The sequence below is a fragment of the Notamacropus eugenii genome, chromosome 2, assembly GCF_028372415.1.
Source record: "Notamacropus eugenii isolate mMacEug1 chromosome 2, mMacEug1.pri_v2, whole genome shotgun sequence".
In the NCBI taxonomy this organism is placed as follows: Eukaryota; Metazoa; Chordata; class Mammalia; order Diprotodontia; family Macropodidae; genus Notamacropus; species Notamacropus eugenii.
The window spans coordinates 538,596,030-538,618,510 of NC_092873.1; the positions used below are offsets into that span (position 1 = coordinate 538,596,030).

General features: G+C 46.2%; 1 protein-coding gene across 3 annotated transcripts in view; it reads left to right on the forward strand.

The window, feature by feature from the left end:
* Positions 1–11,407: 11,407 nt before the first annotated feature.
* AK5 (adenylate kinase 5) overlaps positions 11,408–22,481 on the forward strand; it is a 196,460-nt gene continuing 185,386 nt past the window's right edge. For all 3 annotated transcript variants that reach the window (XM_072649905.1, XM_072649908.1, XM_072649907.1), the window contains exons 1-2: positions 11,408–12,268; positions 21,422–21,608. In XM_072649905.1, coding sequence (XP_072506006.1) covers positions 12,209–12,268; positions 21,422–21,608 — 247 coding nt within the window. In that variant the 5' untranslated portion in view covers positions 11,408–12,208. The remainder of the gene's footprint in view (positions 12,269–21,421; positions 21,609–22,481) is intronic.

Consider the following 22,481-nt stretch of genomic DNA (forward strand, 5'->3'; position numbering starts at 1 on the left):
CTCACAGCACAAAGGTGGAGCAGGAGACCTTTGGAAGGACATTCCCAGCCTGACATTTGAATATATGGTAGTTGGTTAGAGGATTTTCAGTAGAAAAAGTAGGAATTCCAGAAACAGTTTTCTAATAAGGAGTAGACTGCTAAACCCTACCTGATTCTGCCATCCCCAAACCAAAGGCAGCAGCTAGTCTGGGACTCTTGATCCTTTCCAATGCTCATGCCCCCCTCCAGCCTCCTCTGCTAATTCAAGGAAGAATGGATCAACTCACATTGCTTTAATCTTTTCTGTAAAACACATTCCCCTGGACTCATCTCATCCTGCCCTCCAGATCCCTGAGCTTTGCCATTTGCTCTTCTGCTCTGGCCTAAGGGCCCTGTTAACCCTGCAGCTGAGCCCTCCTAAATGTTATACTGGCCCCAATTAGAAAGGGAGCATCCTGAGAGCAGGCATCGTGGCAGTTTTCTACCAGTGTCCCCTGATTAAATGCACAAGACTTTACACACAGTAAGGATATAATAAATGTTTATTTGCTTGTTTTTCCCATTCATTCATAATTCTGCATCTACTAAGCCGTGGACCTGGGGTAGCTGCAAAGGAAAGATGTCTGCCTCCTCATACCAAAGATCCCAGGTAAACCAACATCCTCCACCTGCCTCTCACTGCAGACACAATAGATGATGGGAGAAATAGTTTTATTTCAAAGGTAAAATGACAGGCAAAGAAAGAAAGGTTTGGGTGTAAACTTTTGCCCCATATGTAATACAAGGATTTTTCCATTGTAATGGCTGTGCATTTTATAATAATTTTTTAAAAATCAACGTGTTCTAACAAATTAGGCAATCATGCTACCAAGGTTTGCCAAAAATGTTATTTACCAATTTTCCAACCCAATCACACATTATTGTTATTCTTTTACATAATCTAAATTGTTAAAAAAAAATAATTTGGACATTTGGCAGATGCTACATTTGGAAATCACTTCAATTAAAATGTCAGCCGATACCTCCTTTTATTCCTTTTACTTGTATTCCCAATGACTAACACACAGAAAGCACTAAAGAAATACTCAGGATTAATTAATTAATTGATTGATTCAACTTCACATGCATGTATTAGAAGGCTACAGAACATGACTGGTTCCTGGGGACCCAAAGACAAAAACAATCCCCCCTGCCCTCAATGAGCTTACATCCTAATTAATACTGTTGTCATCAGACACTTCTGTCTCCTCCCTACATCTGGAGTCCATGGTAGATACCAGTGACCCACTTGTTCTCAATTGAAGTTCAGCTCTTAACAGTCCATTGTAATGTGAAGATGACTGACCATGGCTCTGGCCAACAGAGCAATGCTCTGCTGAACCAATATGGTGGTGAAGTTTGAGTATAGGCTCCATGATGTCCATGGACCAATCTGGTTAGGTTCAGAGAGGCTCCTCCCCAGGTGGGCTCCAGGGCAATGAATCTCTCAGGCACAACTCCTGAAGGACATCTGCTAGTCAATCAACAACACCCAGCACTTGAGGTATACTTTCTATACATAGACAAAGATGAAAGGCCCTGCCCTCAAGGAGCTGTTCTACTGGGGAAGACGTACATATACATATAATTATATGCAAAGGGATGCAAAATCTAAGTTGTAGAGGGCACAAAACCTGTGTGGGTGAAGGGAGTACCCACATTATCTAAATCAAATCACCTTGAAGCATCAAAGAATGTTCTTGGATGATGATTTCACCCAGTAAGAAATGCAAGGTGATCCTCATCACTCTTGTATTACAATAGAGTTATTAGTTAAATAATCGCAGCCAAATGGAAAAGACAAAAACAGTAGCAGATGTTAAATTCTGGAAAATCTGATGAGCTATGGTACACCCACGTGACTCCTGACCGAACATTCAGAAACAACACGTTGTCTTCCAAGGTGGAAATGTTTTGTTTTAGTCATCCTGGGCTGATTAATTTATAAATCACTAATGTGCTGTGCATGAGATATGTGCTGGAGGTGGGGGAGGAGGGGAGAATGTAAATACACAAAAGGTCATAATGAGTCTCTTGTGTACATAGGATTCAAAAATTTCTGATCCCATATCTCCTAGAACAATTATTTGACCAGGATAATAAAAATAACAGTGCAAATAATTAGAATGCATTGTGTATATTCCATGACAGCAAATCAAAAGAATACATTAATTTCATATTAATATATTCTCTGGAATTGGTGAAGATTCAAAAGCAGTCACTCCTTCCAAGCATTCATTGTAAGACTGCCCAGAACCACCAGATTCTGCAATGGACGGAGCAATCAGTTTGTTCTTAGAGGACCTGGCTTGCTTTGCTGTTTGCTATGTGTGCGAGCTTGGGCAAATGATTTCCTCTCTCTGGACCTCTGTTTCTTCATCTATAAAATGGGAGAGGGAGTGGATTAGATGCCTGCCAATGTGACTTGCATCTGTGTTCTTTCTCCAACATTCCAGTGGATCTGTGATCTCCAGTGGTGAAGAGAGCAGCCTGTCTGGGGCAGTTCTTTTCCACACAAAATAAGGATGCTCTGACTTACTCTCCCAAAGTCAGGTTGCTATCTGCCCCAGGGCCTCTAGGGTACCCCGAGTAGTTTGCGATGGCTCAAACCAACAGCTTAAGCCCTACCAGCTATGGTGCCATCATTAGGTGCCGCGAACAAGAACCCCAGTTCCATTCGATTGATTTTTATAAGGAATATTTAACTCAAAGATAGGGCAAAAACAAATGTACAAACATTCCACTCCCCATACCCTCCCCTAAACCTTTTCTGGCTCTGGGGACAGAAGGTTTAAATTAGCTCTGTTGCTCTTAACATCATTCTGACCAAGTTCATGTCCCAAGGCAGCAATGCTATTGGATAAATTCTTGTCCCAGCTAACATTGGGCTAGAGGTTCAAAGGTCTCTCCTTTCATACTCTGGGGCAAGTCTGAACAACATATGGCCTGCATTCTGCTTATGGCCCACTCCCCACCTGCCAAAGGACTTCTGGGAGCTCGCAAAAAATGTAGAGGATGTAAAATAGGCATGCCCAGTATGCGCAGGTGGAATGTTGTGCAGGTCTGCTCTGGGGCATTGATGCCCTGCTGGCTGAAAACCCATATTCTGATATGCCAAGAGGTCAAGGTTCCCTTCAAACCTCATGAGCATGTCATGTCTATTCCCTCTACCAAGTGCCATGAGCAAAGGGGTCACTGAGCTTCCCTATCAAAGCTAAGGTAAAGACAGAAGGTGACAAACGTTTTTGAGCGCCTCCGCAGCCAATCAAAGAGCTTCCTTTTTAACAGTCCCAGAATGTCTCTTCAGGGCAGTTCCACCCCCACATCACAACTCCCAAATGCAGGTACAGGACTTTTGGCTTCACCAGCTGCAGAGACATCATCGGAGACACTGTGAGCATGTGCTAGACAGCCATCATATGTGTGTGCTGATGGTCTTCCGTGAATTTTCTTCACTTCATACCAACACTAGTGGAACACTGTGCTCATTCACACCTCATCTCCCTCTCTGGGACTAAGCCCAATGTTTGATCAGTTTTCTAGTCAAGCACATCTGATTTTTAACTACTTTGTGCATCTTTTTATGTGTCTCTAATTCTCCCAGTCAAATGAAAGGTTCTTGTTTATTTTTTCTTTGTCTTTCCAGGGGCTTGGGATACAGGAGACATAAAATAATACTTGTTGTTTGCTCAAGTGGCTGATGGCATGGTTGGCCCACTTTCTACAGCCCCCCATTCGCTGTGATTTTCAGCCCATTCCTAGGGTGGGCCTCTCCACTGCCCTTGCACTCTGCAGACTGTGGTGTTCCCTCGGACCTGTGGGCTTGGGAGTGTTTAATGCAGAAAGAAAGGGTTCTTGTAGGATGTTTAATCTTTATTTCGAAGATTCAGAAGTCACTAGTGCTTCAAAACACTCAATCACCCAAAGGAAAAACAATCATTAAACACCAGGGTCTGCTCTGCATTGGGGCTACAAAGACAAAACATTCAATTGTCCTGTCCTCGAAGAGCTTATGTTCCCTTGGGTGAGACACATAATCAAACAGAAGATGTCTTTCCAAAATAAATACAGTGGAGGACAGCGCCACAAACAGGAGACATCATATGAAAGGTGCCATTGGAGCAGAATTTGAAGGAGATGCATTCTAAGAGGGGGAGGTTATGTGTGTGGGGCAGGGGTGGGGGGTCTTCTAAGCCCATCAACAGTCAGCCAGAAGCACAGAGATAGAACTGGAGGGTTGGGAGTGAAGAACAGAAAAAAGACGAGTTTGTCTGGAGTGTAGGTACACAGCAGGAAGGGGAGCAGTCCTCCAGATGGTCACAGGCTCACTGGTTGGGGGCCAGTGGGTAAAGGAATTAGACCCTTCTGTTTGATCCCAGCAGCACTGGGGCACCCCATGAGTCTGTAGGGCAGGAGTGTGATAGGGCGGAAGGCTACACCAGTAGAGGAGAGCATTCTGAGTTACCAAAGTCGTCAAAGACCGCGGTCATGAGGAGGGAGGGATGCTGGAAGGAGGACATGAGCAACAGGAACTAAGAAGTTTAGGAATCGACCGCTTTGTAGGAGCTTGGGACAGGTTGGGTTTGAGGGGTTTGTCCGGGATCGTGCTTCACTGTCCAATGGGAAGCAGTCTCGGAGCTCAAGGGCCATCTAGGGCTAGACATAGGGGGTTGGGAGTAAACCCGCAGGAGCTGAGGAGGTCACCAGTTAAGCTGGAGACTGTGTTCTGAGCTCCGGTTCTCTTCAGATAGATTCGGGAAAGCCTGAGTTGGCCGGATTTCTGAGGGAGTGGAATGCCAATGCAAGTGGATGAATTTGACTCTTGTCATGCTGGGAGGTCCCAGCCTGATATTTCTCTGGTGTTGAAGAAGCTGCCATAAACCAACAGTTTAAACCAGGAGATTTGAGGGAACCTTCTCAAATATTCAAGAAGCATCTCTAATAATGTAGCAAATATATGCATGCATATATATACATATACACATATATATATGTATATGTATATGTATAGATATATATTGCCCTCAACAAAAAGATCCTTTTCTTTCCTTGGGGTGAGACACACCCGTAATGTCTGTGAAGAGTTCTAATGCATAGAGGTCACACCAGCTTACACCAAGAACTGCGTTGGTGTGTCTGCAGAAGATGGGTTCAAGTCTCAGCTTTGAACTCTGCTCCCTGAGACTTTGTCACTTCACCCAATCCTTGGTCCTTCCTTTCTTCACTTGTGAAATGTGTGCAAGAGCACTTATCCTTCCTACCTTATTCAAGTATTGTTAGCAAAGTCTTTCTGAAAGGGCTAGGTTGATCCAAGTAATCAGTGAAGCCATTAATGCATGGGAGCATAGGTCTAGAAGTGGAAAGGACCTCAGAGGCTCTCAAGACCAACTCCCTTTACCAAGAAGGAGGCTGAGGCCAAGCAAGATTAAGAACAAAGTCACAGAGGCTGAAGGCCAGGATTTGAACCCAGATCTTTGGACTCCAAAGTCCAAATGGCAGCTAGGTGGTGCAATGGATAGAATACCAGGCCTGGAGTCAGGATAGACCTGAGTTCAACTCTAGCATCAGATATTTTCTAGCCATGTGACCCTAGGTCAGTCACTTCACACTGTTTGCCTCAGTTTCTTCATCTGTAAAATGAGCTGCTGAAGGAGTGGCAAACCACTCCAGAGTCTCTTCCAAGAAAATCCCAAATGAGTCACAAAGAGTCAGACAAGACTGAAATGATTGTACAACTTCGAACTCCAAAGCCATTGTTTATCCCACTGCATTCTTCTTTCTCACCAAGTACCATCTAATATACCAGCCTCATTGAATGCTGCTTTAACTTTGATTTTCCTGCTAACAAACAGTAATCCCAAACATTGTTCTGGATGAATAGAGAGAGGGAAAGGAAGGAAGGAAGGAAGGAAGGAAGGAAGGAAGGAAGGAAGGAAGGAAGGAAGGAAGGAAGGAAGGAAGGAAGGAAGGAAGGATGGATGGATGATGCAGGTAGATAAGAGACAAGCATTTATTAAGCTCTTACTCTGTGCCAGACACTGAGCCAATTCCTTGTAATACAAATACCCTGTGATACAACAAGTCAAACAAAGCCTGCCTTTGGGAATTTATTCTCCAGTGGAGGAAGACAACGCATGAGTGTGAGCTAGAACAGGAAGCTTAAGAGCTGAAGCATTCAGTGGAGGAGTCAGGAAAGGGTTATGGAGCTCATGTCCCCTACAAAGTAAAACAAAACAGATCTATCAAAACTGATGAACTGAGGCCCAGGGTCCAAGTCAAAGTGGAGAGGAGGTGGTCTGATGTGGCTGGAGCAGCCAGGAAGTGTAGACAAAATAGAGTGGTGTCTGTGCTGGATTTTGAAGGGTGTTAACAGGACAGTAGTAGCAAAACCAATTGTCCATTCAGTTGCTATCGCAATACCACAGTTCTGGGAATTCCCACAATTCTTTGAACAAGGCCTCCAAAGCCCTGGATTGGGCAGATGATTGCTTTAATGACTAAATTGTCTTGGGCTTTTTACAAGATCAGAATTAATTTTTCTGGTCACGACTTCATCCTATTGTTCCTGTAAATTTCGATTTTCTTTCAAGTGTCTAAACAGAATTTCCAAGGAAATTTGTAATTGACTGTTGGGAGCCATCTTTGGCTGTTTGATTAAAGCAGAAGTTACCTCCTCCTCAGTTAGTTGGAGGGGCATGAAGCTCAGAAAATGGTTAGAAATTCCTAATGAGCCAGCAACACCGTGGAGATGTCTGCATGGTAGAACGTTCAAAATAATTTTAAATAACTTTTCTCTTGTGGTTTTGATTCTGCTGTACTTACAAGCAAAAGTGATATGGCCCAAGTAAAGAATTATGATGGATGAGTCCATAAAAATGTGTATTTGTAGTAACAATAGTGTTGGAACTTATGCACTGCTAATTTAAAACTTACAAGGTATTATATAATATGCATATGTTTACAGTAATCAATCAAAAAATATATTACTATTTTGTTTTTTACTTTTTAAAAATGAGTTTTATTCTAAGCTTAACAAACACCAAACAAAATGGGTATTTCCCTATACATGATAGTATAGAAAAAGAGGACTGTATATGAAGCTATAGATCTCCATTCTGTACAACTTGTCTTAAAAAGAGAGAGAGATGTAGAATGAGTTTGACGCATAGTTTCTAAGCCATCCTGCTCCTCTCTGCTTCTTCCAGGTCTTCCTTTTATTCTGTTCTCTGCATTTAAAAAAATGAGCATTGCAGATGGTTGCCAAATTGCCGAGAAGTTTACCTGATGCAGCAGCCACAAAGCAAATGCCATCATGGACTGCATTAAGAGAGGTTTAGCATTAGGCAGAGGAAGGTGATTCCAGTTTCATTGCCCTGGTCACATGATATCAGGAAGGTTGTGTTTAGCTCTAGGATTTAGAAGAATGTGGATAAGATAGAAAGCCTGCAGAGTGGGAGGCCAGAAGGGTGCCAAACCCTGAGGTCCCATTTGTGGATCAATTGAGGAATTAGGGATGTTTTAGTCTGGGGAAGAGAAGACTTGGTGGCTCCATCAACTCACCCTCCCCAATTCAGATGTCCCAAAACCAGAGCCCTGTCTTTCAGGTTGTACTGCCTGCGTCTGAGTACAGTCACATGGGAGAGTTAGTGAGCAAGAAGGAGAAGTTTTTGTAAACTAGAATAGAGAGTGGACCTTCAATTTCACTGACATAGGAAATGGCTAAATGAGGAAACTCCCTCTGCCAAGGTAAGTCAGCCTTTTCTTTGCTCCTCATAGGCTTAGAGAGCTGCCTGAGGCACCTTGGGTTGGCCCAGTTGTCAGAGAACAGATTCAAACCCAGATCTACCCAACCTCGAAACCAGCTCTCTCTTCACAAATGTGTTTATAAATAAGTGCTTATTAATATCTTTTGGTTTTTATATTACCAGAATTTTATATTACCAGAATTCCTAGCTGCATCCCTTTACTCCTCCTCCAAAAAAAGTCATCTCATATAACCAATGATATTTTTAAAAGAAAAAAGGAGAGAAAAAAAGAGGTAAAGTTGATAACCACATTGAGAAAGCCTGAAAATATATGTGATGTCCCAGACCCGTGGACTTTGGAGATGGGAAGGGGTCACTTCTGCCTTCTCTCCTTTGGGGTCAGGCTTGCTCTTTGCATTTTGGTAACGTTGGCTTAGGGTTGTTTTGTCATTTTTCTTTCCATTCCCATGGTTGGAGTCACTGGGCATGTTGTTTTCTTGGCTTAGCTTAATTCACTCCAAATCCGATCATATAAACCTTTTCTTGGTTTCTGGATTCATCCTATTTGTCATTTCTTGCAAAGCGTTAATAACCCATTACATTCATGGACCACAGGAATTTGTTTAGTCTTTCACCAATTGATAGGTATCTATTTTGTTTCCTTTGCTACCACAAAAATATTTTGGTGTAGATGGGACCTTCTTATCAATGACCTCTTGGGAGCTTAAGCCAATTTACAATCTCTGAGTCAAAGGATATGGACATATTATTCATTTATTTGCATAGTTCTAAATTGCTTTCTAAATTGGTTACACAGTACTCATTCACAGCTCCACCAACAATGCACTTGAGTGACTCTTCCCACAATCCCTCTAACATCAACTATTCTCACCTTTACTAATGTGCTGGGTATCAAATGAAATTTCAGGGTTGTTTTGATTTGCATTTCTCTTATTATTACTAATTTGGAGCATTCTTTGATAGAATGATGAATGCTTTGAAATTCTTCTGGTACTTTCTCCCTCTGGATATCCTTTGTACTTATTTCTGTACACATTTCTCCCCAGCAGAATGTAAGCTCACTGAGGACAAGTAGTTTCTTCATTGTCTTTGGGTCCCCTGTGACTAGCAGATTTCTTTGTACAGAGTAGGCGCTTAAAAATGTTGTTGATTTGAACTAGAGCAAAGGGCTATATTTAAGCTTGATTTAAACAAAGAACTTCCTATCAATGAGAATGAGCCACCAAGGGAATGAGTCACCTTAGCAAGTAGGTTGTCCCTCAACAATGGCAGATATCCAACAATGACTACTTGCAGAGCATGTTGTAGAGGATCAAATGAGATAAGAATTGTAAAATCCTTAGCATAGTACCTGGCATAGTAGGTGCTTTCTAAATGTGTATTCCCTTCTCTTTTCCATGGATGGGTTGGACTCTAGAGAAAAGCAGCATGGTGGAGTGGATGGAGACAGGAAGACCTACATGGGTATAAGACCTGCCTGAAATGTTTCCCAACTGTATGACCAGGGCAAGTCATCTGACTTCTCTATACCTGAGTTTCCTCATCTGTAAAGTGGTGGGATCGGATTAGATGACCTCTAAATTCCCTTCCACTTCCATGACTATGTGATATGATCCAATAAGAAAGCACCTGAGAAGGTCCAGCTTTGGTTTAGTGGCCAAACATCCAGGTGACATGACTCTTCAAACTTGGCCCAACTGGTTGCAAGAAAATAAAGTATTTTACGTGGTCTAGACTTGAAAATCTTACATCATGGGAGGACATACTGGCATGGCCTTTGAGAGCCCAGGATCACCTATATCCTGACATGAAGGATTAGAAGAAGACTTAAATGATGGGGATGCTTATTGAAAAGGGAAATAGCAGTTTGCTGATACATGTTTAACAACCAGCTTTCCCAAAAGAAAAAGTAAGTGCAACACATTTTTAAGTGTTATTAACAGCTAGCTCCCTTCCCTTGGCCCCAGAGATCAAAAGCTGGAAGCTACCTCAGAGGCCAATAGCTCAAAGCCCCTTCATTTTATAAATTAGGAAACCAGGGCTCATTAAGCTTAAGTGACTTGTCCAAGGTCATCCATGTACTTAGTGTCAGAAGTGAAATTTGAACTCAGGTCCTCTGGCTCCAGACTCAGGTGTCTTTCTACCATGCCACCTGAGCATGTCAGCCATCCCCACCCCCGACCCCGGTGGAAGGTAAGCTCCTTGAAGCTTTCTCGATTGTTTGTACCCCCTTGTGCCTGGACAGGGCCTGACACATATCAATCACTTAACAAAATAATAACTGAATCCCAAGTCTGTCTAATGAGAAACGGTGTACTTGAAAATGACTGACCTCTCCTTAACTTAATCATCGCCAGAGCTGAACAAGGCCCACTCTCTGAGGCCTGTTCCATCCCAATGGCCCAGAAACAGCACCATTTCAAACCATCATCTGACTTGCAGATTCAGAAAGGTCTAGAAGGCTGCTTCTGGGCTTGTCCAGCTCCAGTTAATTAAATCCTGGCGGGCTCTCTTTTCCCAGGTAGAAAAGCCTGAGCTGTAATTAGGAGAGAGAAGAGTTGCTGTTTCAGAGACAGGAATGGGGATGAGCAGGGGGGCAGAAGCTCTGGGGGAATGGAGGCTGGAGTGGACAGCCGCTGCAGGGGAGCAGCTGGGAGGTCAGAGGAGAGGACACATGGGGGGCAGATGGAGGATTATTTTCGGATATCTCTGTCATTCATCCCCCCACCCCCATACACACATTCATATCTACACATCTAATTCACCCTACCCCTGCACACCTGGGCTCAGGGACCTGGAAAGCTCAGTGTAGGGTGATGAAAGAAAGTCATTTTCCCCACTTGGGGTGAATAGCTCAGGGTCACTGCAAGAGACCCCTTGAGAGCTGCAGAAAGGACCACCCTGCACCCCCAATGGGGACTGTGGTCAGTCGCTCAGGGAAGACTGGACCACATCGCTTAGACGTACCTACACCATCCTCCTCCCCAACCCACGCTGCATCTAGACAGTCCTGATTAAGCCCTGTCCGCCCCTCACTCCCCTTTCACCCCTTCCAAATTCTTCCATTTTAAACCATTTCCACCAGCTCTCTCTGACGTCATTACCATATCTCGAGACCTGGGGAGAGACTTTTCTCCCGAATCCCGCGGATCAGGAATCCAGGGCCTCTAGAGTGAGACTGACTGACTGGCTGTGAGAGCTGCAGATCCTTTTAAAAATACAGGTCAAAAAAAGGTGGGGGGTGGGGTGGGGGCGGGGAGCTAAAGGCAGGCAGGCTCTTGGATTCCCGGCCCTCACCTCTCCTAGGAAACCCGAAAATCCCTTGAGGTAGAGCTAGTCAGTCCCAAGGACCGAGGGACACCCAGGCCACTTAGAGCCTCGCTGAGCAGGAGGTGGGTCCAGAGGGTAGCCGCAGGTTCTGGGGGCTCGCGCTGGAAGAGGGAGTGGGTGGGGCACAGCGTTTGACTTAGTTTCCTTTTTTGGCACGGCACTCTTCCCCGCCAGGTCCGGGGTCAGGAACTCCCCTGGGACTGCAGTGCCCAGAAAGAGTCCACCCTTGGCAGTGGTTCCCTGGAGGAGGCTGTGCCTGAAGCCTTCCTCTCCTCCCCTCCTCTCCTTCCTCGCTCCTCCACCCCCGCACTCCGCTGGCAGGCAGTTTGGGGTTGTCTACACAGCGTGACCGGTTTCCCGCAGCAGGCAGGAGTTTGGGGAGGTGGTGGTAGCGACAGAGCGACCCGGGAGCCAGCCGCGGATGGGTGTCTCTGCCATCCCTGTCTCTGCCAGACCTCCCTCTGCTCCCTTGCTTCTCCTCTGCCCTGCTTCTCCCCAACAAGAGTGGCTGCCAGGGCCTGGGGAAACCAGCGCAGCGCGGCCAGAGCTCTCCCGCAGCTCCCGGAGGCTCTAGCCTAGGGACCTGCAAGGAGGGAGCGCAGAGCGCGGGGGCGGCTGGGGCAGTTAGGGGGAGAGCAGGGACTGGGAGCCGGAAGATCCAGAAGCGAGAGAAGGAGGAGAAGAGGAGAGAGGAGGGAGGAGTGGAGAAAGTGGGGTGGGAGGAGAAACGAGGAAGAAGACAGGAGGGAGGTGAGGAGGGAGGAGCGCAGGGAGGGAGAGCCCGGCCCCAGGAAGCTCTAGAGAGATTGAGTGTGGATTTTCTGGTGAGATAGCGCGCCCCAGGGAGGACCGAGAGAGAGGAGAGAGGGAGAAAAGGAGAGAGAGGGGGGAAAGCATAGGAGAGGGGGAAAGGGAGAGAAGGAGAGGGGACGAGAGGGAGAGCACGCTTTTTCTCCCCTCTGAGACAGCACTAGTCTCAATCCTCGCATCCTCATTCCCATCCCCATCCTCATCCCGCCTCCCCAGCGGTAAAGCAGCCAAGCCCCCTGCAGGCATCCCGGGAGCTTCTGCTTGCTTCTCAGAAGGGGCAGCATGAACGCCAACGAAGCCAAGGATTACCTGACCCGGAGGGAGATCCCCCAGCTTTTCGAGGTAAGGAACCGGGACAGGGAGATGAGAACCTACGGTGAGTGTGTGTGTGTGTGTGTATGTATGTGTGTGTGTGTGTGTGCTCGCGTGTGTGAGTATGTGTGAATGTATGTGTGTGTGCTCGCGTGTGTGAGTATGTGTGAATGTATGTGTGTGTGTGTGTGTGTGAGTGTGTGTGTGTGTGTGCTCGCGCGCGAGCACGAGCTGGGCTGGGCTAGACTTTTCCTAGCAATAGCTCAGGTTCATGGCTGGGGGTGGGTGGTCGTCCTCAGTTCCCACGGCAATACTGGGGATGGCTTCGAAGAGGCACAAAATCCTCCCCTCCCCACCCCCACCCCCCATGCCTGCCTCCCTCTCCGGACAGCTCAGTTCTGCTCCTTGCCCGAGGGGTGTGCTGGGAACCTGCATTCTGCAGACCAAGTTTCCTCTCCAGACCCAGGCTCTGCCCTGCCTTTCTCTGGTAGAAGCCCCATCCCCACCTCACGTGGATCTGGGCACTACCCAGCAGGCAGGGGCCTGGGCCATCCGTCTAGGCGAGGAGATGGAAAGAAAGACGGGTCATTGCTTGGCACACACACACACAGACACAGACACAGGCACACACACACACACACACACACACACACACACACACACACACACACACACACACACACAAACACTGACTTTGGGCATATAAGCTGGAGGGCCAGGAGTACAGTTCCAGGTTGGCCAGAGAGAAACACTCCTACATAGTCTCCAGAGGAAGAGGAGTGGGGAGAGGGGCAGAAGGGAGCCGCCGCCCCCCGGGCTATATTTGCTGGGAAAGGGGTGGGGAAGTGGAGAAGAGAAGGGGGAGAGGAGACCTAGCTGCCCTCTCGTTCTTCTGGTCCCTCCAGGGGCAGGGGCGGGGCGGGGGCCTCCCCGGTGACAGGCAGGCAGCCTGCGCTCTCTCTGCTGCGCTTTTGGTGAATGAACTCCTGAGCACGTTTCCTCTCAGCCTTGGAAGGCAGCTGATTTCTCCTGCCGGAGCTCCCAGCCTTCTGCAGTGCCTCCTCTCATTCAGTCTATCCAGACAGAAGAGGGGTTGGATTCTTCTCCGCTCCTAGTGTCTGTGCTCAATTCGAATAAAGGCATTTTCGGTAGCAGAGGAGAGAGAGGAAATATTGAGAGAGAGAAGAGAGGCGGAGAGAGACCGAGGGAGGGAGAGACAGAGAGAGGACTCAGAGGAAGATGGGCCTTTGTGGGTTCCTATTAAGTCAAGAGCATTTTATTAAGCACTTACCCAGAAAGTCAAACGAAGTCCTTGCTCTCAAAGAGCTTACAGTCTGATGGGGGTCCAGCTCCCTACAAGATCCCTGCACACTAGATGGGGGTCCTCGGAAAGGAGAGGGCACTGCTAACTTCCATGGAGATCCGTTTCCTTCTCCTGTGCGCACGCACACACACACACACACACACACACACACACACACACACACTCAATGTGCGTTGGAAATAAAATCGTTCTGAAGTCATAATGGCTGATCATTCCTAAAGTCTGTGTGATTTTGCTTGGGTAAAAATGGAAGAAAGCCTGTTGCATAGAAGTGCTAACTGCTCAGTGGGAGTTGGAATTAGGGTTAGTCATCTAGGAAGGATGACTAGGTGCTAACGTCCTGAAAGATGATTAATCAGTATAACAAACTAACAAATATTTTCTAATTAAAATAGTTAAGACTATTAGGCTACTTGTAAATGAATACTTTCTTAAATTCCCCCCAAATATTTATAAAATGAGGCAGAAATATCTTGAAAGTGGAACAATCCATCATGACATTTGAAGGGTCCAGGAGCTCTTGGAGTGGACAGCTCCATCAAGCCTGAGGAAATCTATCTTTTGGTAGCTAAATCCTAGGGAGTTGCCTGAGGCACAGAGGAGTTAAGTGACTTGCCCAGGGGTCCCACAGAGAATGGATTTGAACTTTAGTCTGCCTGACTGCCCACAAACCACGTGATCAGTCAATCACTCCACCACCAATATTTATTAAGCATCTAGTCTGCCAAAGGCTGTGCTGGGCACGAGGGATGCACATCCAAAGAGTGAAACACGCCATTGTGCCAGTCAGCCAGGCTGGAAACCTGAGAGATCAGCCCATCCTTCCCCTGCACTCTCCTATGGCCAGTAAGGTGATTGCAAAGTCACAGAATTTGGGAGTGAAAAGGGGGCTTTATGATCCATGGGGTCCAGCTCACACATGAAAGGAATCTCTAACAAACTGGGAGTGGTTGACAACTGCTTGGAGATCTCCAAGGAGGGGGAGCCCATCCCCCAAGGGCTGTTAATTCTACCTTCCCAGGAGATATCCTATCCAATCCCTTCTCTACTCCAGAGGATGGTCACCACTCAAATTCAGTCTGGCCACTTATTGCTGGGATTACAGCAACAACCTCCTCCTTGATCTCCTTGCCTTTACTTTCTCCCTCTCCAGTTCATCTTCCACACAGCTGTGGAAATAATCTTTCCAATGCACAAGTCTGACTATATCCCAATATCCTACTGTACTTTCAGTGGCTCCCATGAGTCATAGAGCTAGCCCTAGAAGGAAGGTTAAAGGAAGGATGACACAAGCAAAGGCGACCTGGTTCAAATCTTTGCACTGCTATTGCCTAGCTGGGTGACCTTGGGTAAGTCACTGAACTTCCCTGGGTTTCCATTTTCTCATCTGTACCATGAAGGAGTTGGACTAGATAAGCTCTAAGGGGCCTTTAAGTTCTAACTCTATGCTGCCAGAGCTCCCTAGGGCAAACCCCTTATTATACACATCAAGAAGCTGAGGCCCATTGGGGTCCAGTGGCCTAGCCTAAGTCAGATACTAAGTCACAGAGACAAGGTTGAAAGCCAGGTTCTCAATTCCAATACACAGCACTGCCCTCTAATAATGTAAGCCAATCAATAGGATAGCTGATAAATGAACAAATATTTGTTAAGCACCTACTGTGTTCCAGGCCAATGAAATAATATTTGTAAAAAACAAAAAATAGTGCTCAGCCCCACAGTGCCTGTTACAACGGAGGTGTTGTGTGACTGCTTATCCTCTCCTGTCCTCAAGGAGCTTCTAATCTGTCAGAAAAGACAGTATCTACATATGTAAGGACTTGCAGAATAGATACAAGGTGATATGGGCTGGGACATTCTGGGATGGGAGAGGCACAGTTTAGGAGAAGACTTCCCATAGAAGGTGACGCTTGAGCCCAGTCTGGAAGAGAGGAGGTATTCTCAGAGCAGGGCTTTCATCACATGCAAAGGAGACACCTAATGACGAGCAGGCAAAGAGGTGGGAGAACGCTTGAGTGAACCATAGAGGGTTGGAGGGAGGGTGATGTTGAACTGGATGGGAAAGTTGGTTTGGACTGGGCCTCTGAGGGCCCTGCTGCCAACTGCTACCATGGATCCAGGGTTTTGGGGCACAAGGCACTTGACCCAAGTCATTTCTAAATGTGCAGCGAAGGAGCTGATGGTGCTGCTGCTGGGGAAGGAGAGAACCCCAGAGTTCAGTCATCGAGAAGTCTCCTATGGAGACCACAAGGGCTTAAGGATCTCTTTGGTCAAGGGTTCCTTGCCTTGGGTCCTTGAGCTTTATCTATAACCTGCTTCCTCTCCAGTACAACGTCTCTCATTATATGTAGATGAAAACGTTCCTCTGAGGTGGGTTCTTTGGCTTTCCAGACTGCTGGGGGATGCGTGAAGCAGCTGTGTGGAGTAACGACAGGAGTAGGGTGTGAGAGTAGGGCCAAGGCAGGGAAATCGATCAGAGGTTTGACTGTCATAGGCTTCTAGTGGGGGTGGGGGTGGGGGTTAATGCAGTCAGCATTTAAAAATGTATTTCCCTTTTCAGAAAACCAAATTTAGTTCTCATTGCGTCTGGCAGTCAACAAGCACCTACTATGTGCTAGGCACTGTGGTAAGCCCTGGAGATACAAAGAAGGGCCAAAGACAGTCCCTGCCCTGGAAGAGCCCACAGTCTACTGGGTGCAACAACATGTAAACAATTAGATACAGAGAAGAGATGGACGGATGGATGGATGGATACACTCATAATATATACACACATATACATACATATAGACATACATATGTATGTGTACACACATATGATAAGTTGGAAATAATCACCTGAGGAGAGGCCTTAGCGTTCAGAGGTGCTGAGGAAGGCCTCATACAGAAGATGGGGTTTTAGCTGGGCCTTGAAGGAAGCTCGGAGGTCCAGAAGGCAGAACTGAGGAGGGAGGGAGTACCAGGCATGAGGCATGTCACTGAAATGTCTAGAGTCTGGAAATGCTGTCTCTTATGTAAGGAACAAACAACCTGGAGGCCAGTCACTAGATCCAAGCATGTGCAGGGGGTGAGCCAGATGTAAGAAGCCTTGGAAAGGGGAGAAGGGGCCAGGCTATCAAGGGCTTAGACCTCAAACTGGGAATTTTGTATTTGCTCCTGGGAGCCATAAGGAGCCTGGGGGTGAGGGGGGAGCTCGGTATTTGCCAAGTGCTCTAGGAAGATCACTTTGGTGACTGAATGGATTGGAGTGGTGAGAGACTGAGGCAGGCAGATCCCCCCACCCCCAGTGGCCATTGCAATAGTCCAGGAATGTAGAGATAAGGGTCTGTGGAGGGGGAGAGGAGCATCCAAAGAGAAAAGGGGGCATATTCCAGAGGTGTTGCACAGGTGAAATCAGCAGGCTTTGATGACCTCTTGGCTTTGGGGAAGGCATAAGTATGTGAGAGATCATGAGGAGTCAAGGATGACTTCCAGGTGGAGAGTCTGAAGAACTGGGTGGAGGGTGGTGCCTTTGACAGTGATAGGGAAGGCTGGAAGAGGAGAGAGTTTGAGGGGAAGGTGAGTTCAGTTTTGAACATGTTGAGTGTGCAATGGCTAAAGGCAGCTGGAGATGTGAGACTGGACATTATCTGATGCTGGGGCTGGACCCATGAATCTGAGCATCATCTGCGTAGAGATAATGTTTGGACCTTTGGGAGCTGATGAGCCTTAGCATTAGAGGAAGCAGAGAGCTCAGGCCAGGGGGACCTCCAGGGTTAGAGGCAGGACCCAGAAGAAAGAGACTGAGAGAAGAGGCCAGACAGGTAGGAAGAGCCCCAGGCAAAGCAGTGTCGAGACCCTAGAGAGAAGCAACTACTGTGGAGAAGAAGGTCTGTGTCAAAGGGTGCCAAGAACTTCAGAAGGATGGGGATTGAGGAAAGGCTTTGGATTGGCAGCTAAGAGGCTGTTAGTAACTTTGGAGAAAAAGCACCCAGTGAGCCCCCATAGCTTTAAGGAAACTGGGGACCTTTTAGGCATCTTAGCTAATGATTCAGTCAAATATTTTACCCGTTTTGCCTTTTATAGGCAGCCTTGGTGACTGTATTTGGCAGGTCTCATTTTTAAATATCTTTGTAGTTTTAGAACATCCTATAACAGATTTGGGGCTGCAAGATATCTCAGAGTGTAGATACCTATGGAAATACCTTCATTGTACTGATGTGGAACCTGAGATGGAAACAGAGCATGCCTTGCCAAGATGCCAGGAGGCAGGATTTGAACTCAGCTCAGTCCTTTTCCCACACTGCAACAAGATGAAGTGCTGTCTTTGTCATTGCATTCTTCTATGATTTTTATGTAATATTTTATCATTTAGAGAGCCACACTACACACCTTTGTGTATATCTCCTAGTGGAGATTTGGCAAATAATTTGAATGGTGTAGACAAGGGCTCCTTCTCTGTTCCTAGACATAAGTCTATGGATTCCATGTGAGAAGAATGTTTATAAATGAAGAAAAGAAAATTCATGGAATGGCATTGGAAGCCAAAAATGTTGAAATACAGTTATCTAAATACAGTTTGTTATTGTTCAGTTACTTCAGTTATGTCCTACTGTGCATCACCCCATTTAGGGTTTTCTTGGCAAAGATACTGGAATGGTTGGCCATTTCCTTCTCTAGCTCATTTTACAAATGAAGAAATTGAGGTAAATAAGGATGAGTAATATATGTGTACCTTTTGAAAAACAAGTTATCAGACCTAATATTCAGAACCCCTGGTAAAGGAAAACAAGGGATTCAGATCTTCAAAGGACTAAGTCATGTGTGTATATGTGTGAACATCCACATGTATACACATGTGTACACATACATATTCATCTTCTGGAGTTCATAGCCAAAGCAGGTAATAGGGCAGATGGTGGCTGCAGGTGGGGATCTATGGGCATCTAGAGGCCTGAAGGCAATTCCCACTTGACACCATGGTGTCACAAGAATTGTTATCTTCCCATTCTGACAGTAGGTATCATCTCCCCACCCCCCACCACCCGTGGTCTTTGTCGGATGAGAGGCAGGGCTCACACTAACAAGATCGTGTGTCTTTCTCTTGATCCCCCTCCACTGCCCCTTCATGAATGTCCTTTCCTAAAGAAGTTGGGAAATAGTCATTGGTTCCAGCAGCTTTTGTGAAGGGCCTCTTAGCTGTGAGAATGGACCACTCTGCTAGTCATTTCACATTCTTGACCATCTGGCTTGGGTGGGCTACTTTTCAAGGCTTTGTACAGATATTCCCCTTTCTCTGACTCTATGTCCAGTCAAGCTGACTTTCTCCTCATCCTGTACATCCCCTCACAGGGAGAGGGTCCAGTCTCCTCACACTCACCTCTGAGTTCCTCTTTCCCCTCTTTTCCAACTCAGCCCAAAGGAAAACCTCTCAGGATGACTTTCTCCTTCCCCCCTCCCCTAACTGCTTCCTCTCATCCTGAAATCATCCACTTCTGCTGGTCGCTTCTATGGGTACCTGTTGTCTCACCTGATAGGATGGAATCAGTCCCTTTAGGTGGTTTCATTGCTGTCACTGAGTCCTTGATAGCTAGTCCAAAGCCTTGCCCAGAAAGATCTCTGAATAGTTGATTACTGAAACGAAGGAAGGAATGTGGCTGTTGCTGCCGTGATAAGAGACCTTCATTTTGCCCATCTCAGGAAGTGGCTCACTTCCTGCCCATTCCAAGACTCTGGCCTGGCACTCAGTGGCCACTTCATGAATGCTTGTCAGTTGGTCTGTCTATTGATTGAGGAAAGAAGTTCAAGCTTTGCACTTGAGCAATGTTTGAGATTCAATTGTATTTGGGACTGTGGACTCTAGTACGATGGAATGGGTATGTCCCACTCACACCCTTCTGAAAATATCAAATACATTATCCTCAACATGCCTTAATTAATGCCATTTAGGAAAAACAACATTACAAGGTGCTGTTACTGCCATACACCAAGCAGCGATGTCAATATTAGACTTGGCTTGTCAGCCAAGCTCATCAGGGGAGATTTGGTGCAATTTACTAGTGCCAGTTATTATCAGTGTGACCTTGGGAAAATCTTGTCTCTGCTCTGGGCCTAAAATGAGAACTATGGACTAGATGGACTAGATGAGACACCTCTAAACCCAAATATATTATTGCAAACTGAGCCTGACTTGGCCTACATTACATGGGGAGAAGGGAAGGAAGATTCTGTATGCAGGTGAATAGAAAGTAAATTTACCTGTTTACAAAGTCCAGGCAAATTGCCCAACCAAAGGGACAGCGTCAGGTGAGAGGATCATGGGTTCTTCAATGTCCTGCTCACCTGGATCAAACCCCTCGTTTGATAAATGAGAAAATGCAGGCCCAAGGAAGTGATCTGCTCAAGATCACTCAGAATCTTTGCCCGCAGAGAAGGATTTGAACCCTTTCCACCAGACAGTGACCTCTGCAGGCAGCCAAAGCCCTAGGATGACAGGAAGGGACCTCCCTGAGATGTCCCTTCTCTTCACAGAAGCTGAAGGAGACGAAAGTGTTCAATGACACGAAAGCAGGATTCCTACCCTGGCCAGCTGACTCCAAATTCTGTCCTCTTCCCCAGACTGTAGAGATGTGGATCCCAATGGAAACCCCTCCAGCTCCATGGAATGCACAAATGATAGGATCTCAAGTACACAGTGCTTTAAGGCACTTTACAAATAGCTCATTTGAGTCTCTCAACATGCCTGGGAGATGGATACTAAATACTATTCCCATTTTACACTGAGGAAATTGGGGCAGACAGAAATGAAATGACTTGCTCAGGGTTTCTGAGGCAGGATTTTAACTCATGTCTTTAGGACTCCAAGTCTGGTGGTCTCGCCACTTTGTCACGTAGCTGTTGCACAACACTCTTAAGTCATCCCCCACAAAGGTGGTGTTGATACCTCCCATGAGGAGCATCAGCCCTTGATGTCAGAGTCATAAACCTTTGTGGGGAGGTAGGCAGAATGCTGAGCACTGGGGACCCAAGTCTGAGTCCCCTTGGGTCATTCTTAGCTGGGCCATTCATTTCCCCCTGCTCCTGCCAGCCTCTGAGACACCAATGCATGGGAGGTGCCCTGCACACTCAGTTATAATGGTTACTCAAATTCACTGCAGGACTCAATTAAGCCACAGTTCCTGGGACAGGTCAGTCAGTTGTCTGCTCTAGCCTGGGTCTATAACACAGACATCTGGATTATTGGGGGGTGGAGGAGTGTGGGACTATCACTCTAGAACCAAAAATCACCCTGGGATTGAGTGAGTCCAAAGTGCGCCTCTTATTGATGAAGGTCAGGGACTGAGTTTTGAGTACTAGCCATGCCCATCCCACGCTACCAACACTTCCCTGCCACAAATCAAGCCTTAGTGACCATTTTTGAGATCCAGCTTTGGTATTTGGAACTGGTCTCTTGTCAAACTGAAAAATCCTCCTAAATTATAATACTATTTTGACCTAAGGGCTTCATAGGCTTAGAAGACACGGTGCTCAAACTGCCTGGAGACACAATGAAATACTGGATTGAGACATGGTCCATCCAGGGACTGGGGTGAGCCTGGTGCCTCAGACTGGATTGCCCTATCTTCTCATTTTTACACCCAATGGCAAAAGCAACAACAAAAAAACCTCAAACTAGATGATTGGCAACTGGCAGCGGGACATTCAACCAAGCAAAGCCTTACCAAACTCTCCCTACGTGCCAGGCGGGCACTGAGCATACAGACCAAAGAGCCAGCCCCTCCCCTCGAGAAAAGCTGCTATTCTATTGGAGCTCATATCTAAGGACTGGAATGTGGGGCTGCTAATCGATACGCCTGCTCTGTTCTGTCTTTGCTTTCCAGAGTCTGTTAAATGGATTGATGTGTTACAAGCCTGATGACCCAATAGAATATCTCGAGAGCTGCTTACAAAAAGTCAAGGAGCTAGGAGGACCAGAGAAAGTGAAATGGGACACTTTCGTGGGCCAAGAGAAAAGGACCTTACCTCCCCTCAATGGTGGACAGTCCCGAAGGTCATTTTTGAGAAACGGTAACGTATATGGAAACTCTTGGGTGGGCTTATGTCTAGAGTGTCCCTTTTAGAAACTCGAGCTGCATCTCTTGGCTGTGATGTGATTGACTGGATTTTGTAATCTAGGCTGAATGATTTTGAACAGACTTTTATTTTTCTAATATTTCTACAGGAAAACAAAATAGCTGAACTTTATAAAAAAATTTAATAGCAGGCAACTCTGATTAAATTTTATATTACTAAGGCTTTATTACTTTACAAAACCATAGCACATGGATAAACTGTCAATTATTCTCAATGTTTCAAATAAGACCTTTCTAACCAAATGAATTACACATTCTTAATCATTACGAATGGATCCATCCTCAAATGGCTCTGTGATGATCTCATCCAACCACTACAGTAGAGGTCAACAGAGATCACCCCACCTGTCTGTGCCTGTTCATCCCGTGACATTCGTCTGTGAGCTTCCCTAAGGTCACCACCCTCTAAAGCACTGGGGGCCTCCCTTATGACATCACCAGGAGAGCAATGGATTGGGAGGGGGCCGGCTCTTGGTCATCCCTCAGGATGGCTCAGTCCATCTTCTCTTTCTGTCCTATTTCTTACTATTTCTTTAGTCTAATTCTTTGTTTGAAATGTGTCGCAGCCTCCTGTGTCCCCTAGTAAAGCAGTTGCATAACACTTCATAACATTTCATGAAATTGAATATGAATGGTGAATTTAGAGTTTGTACAGATGCAAACACACAGAGGCATAAGAACGTTCATTCGTTCATTCATTTAATCAAGCACTTTATTAAGTGTCCTTTCCCAGGTGTTGTTGGTCAGATTCATGGATGACCCATGTGTTGAGGGTTAGAGTTGGGAGAGCTGGTTCAGGTGTGAAAGA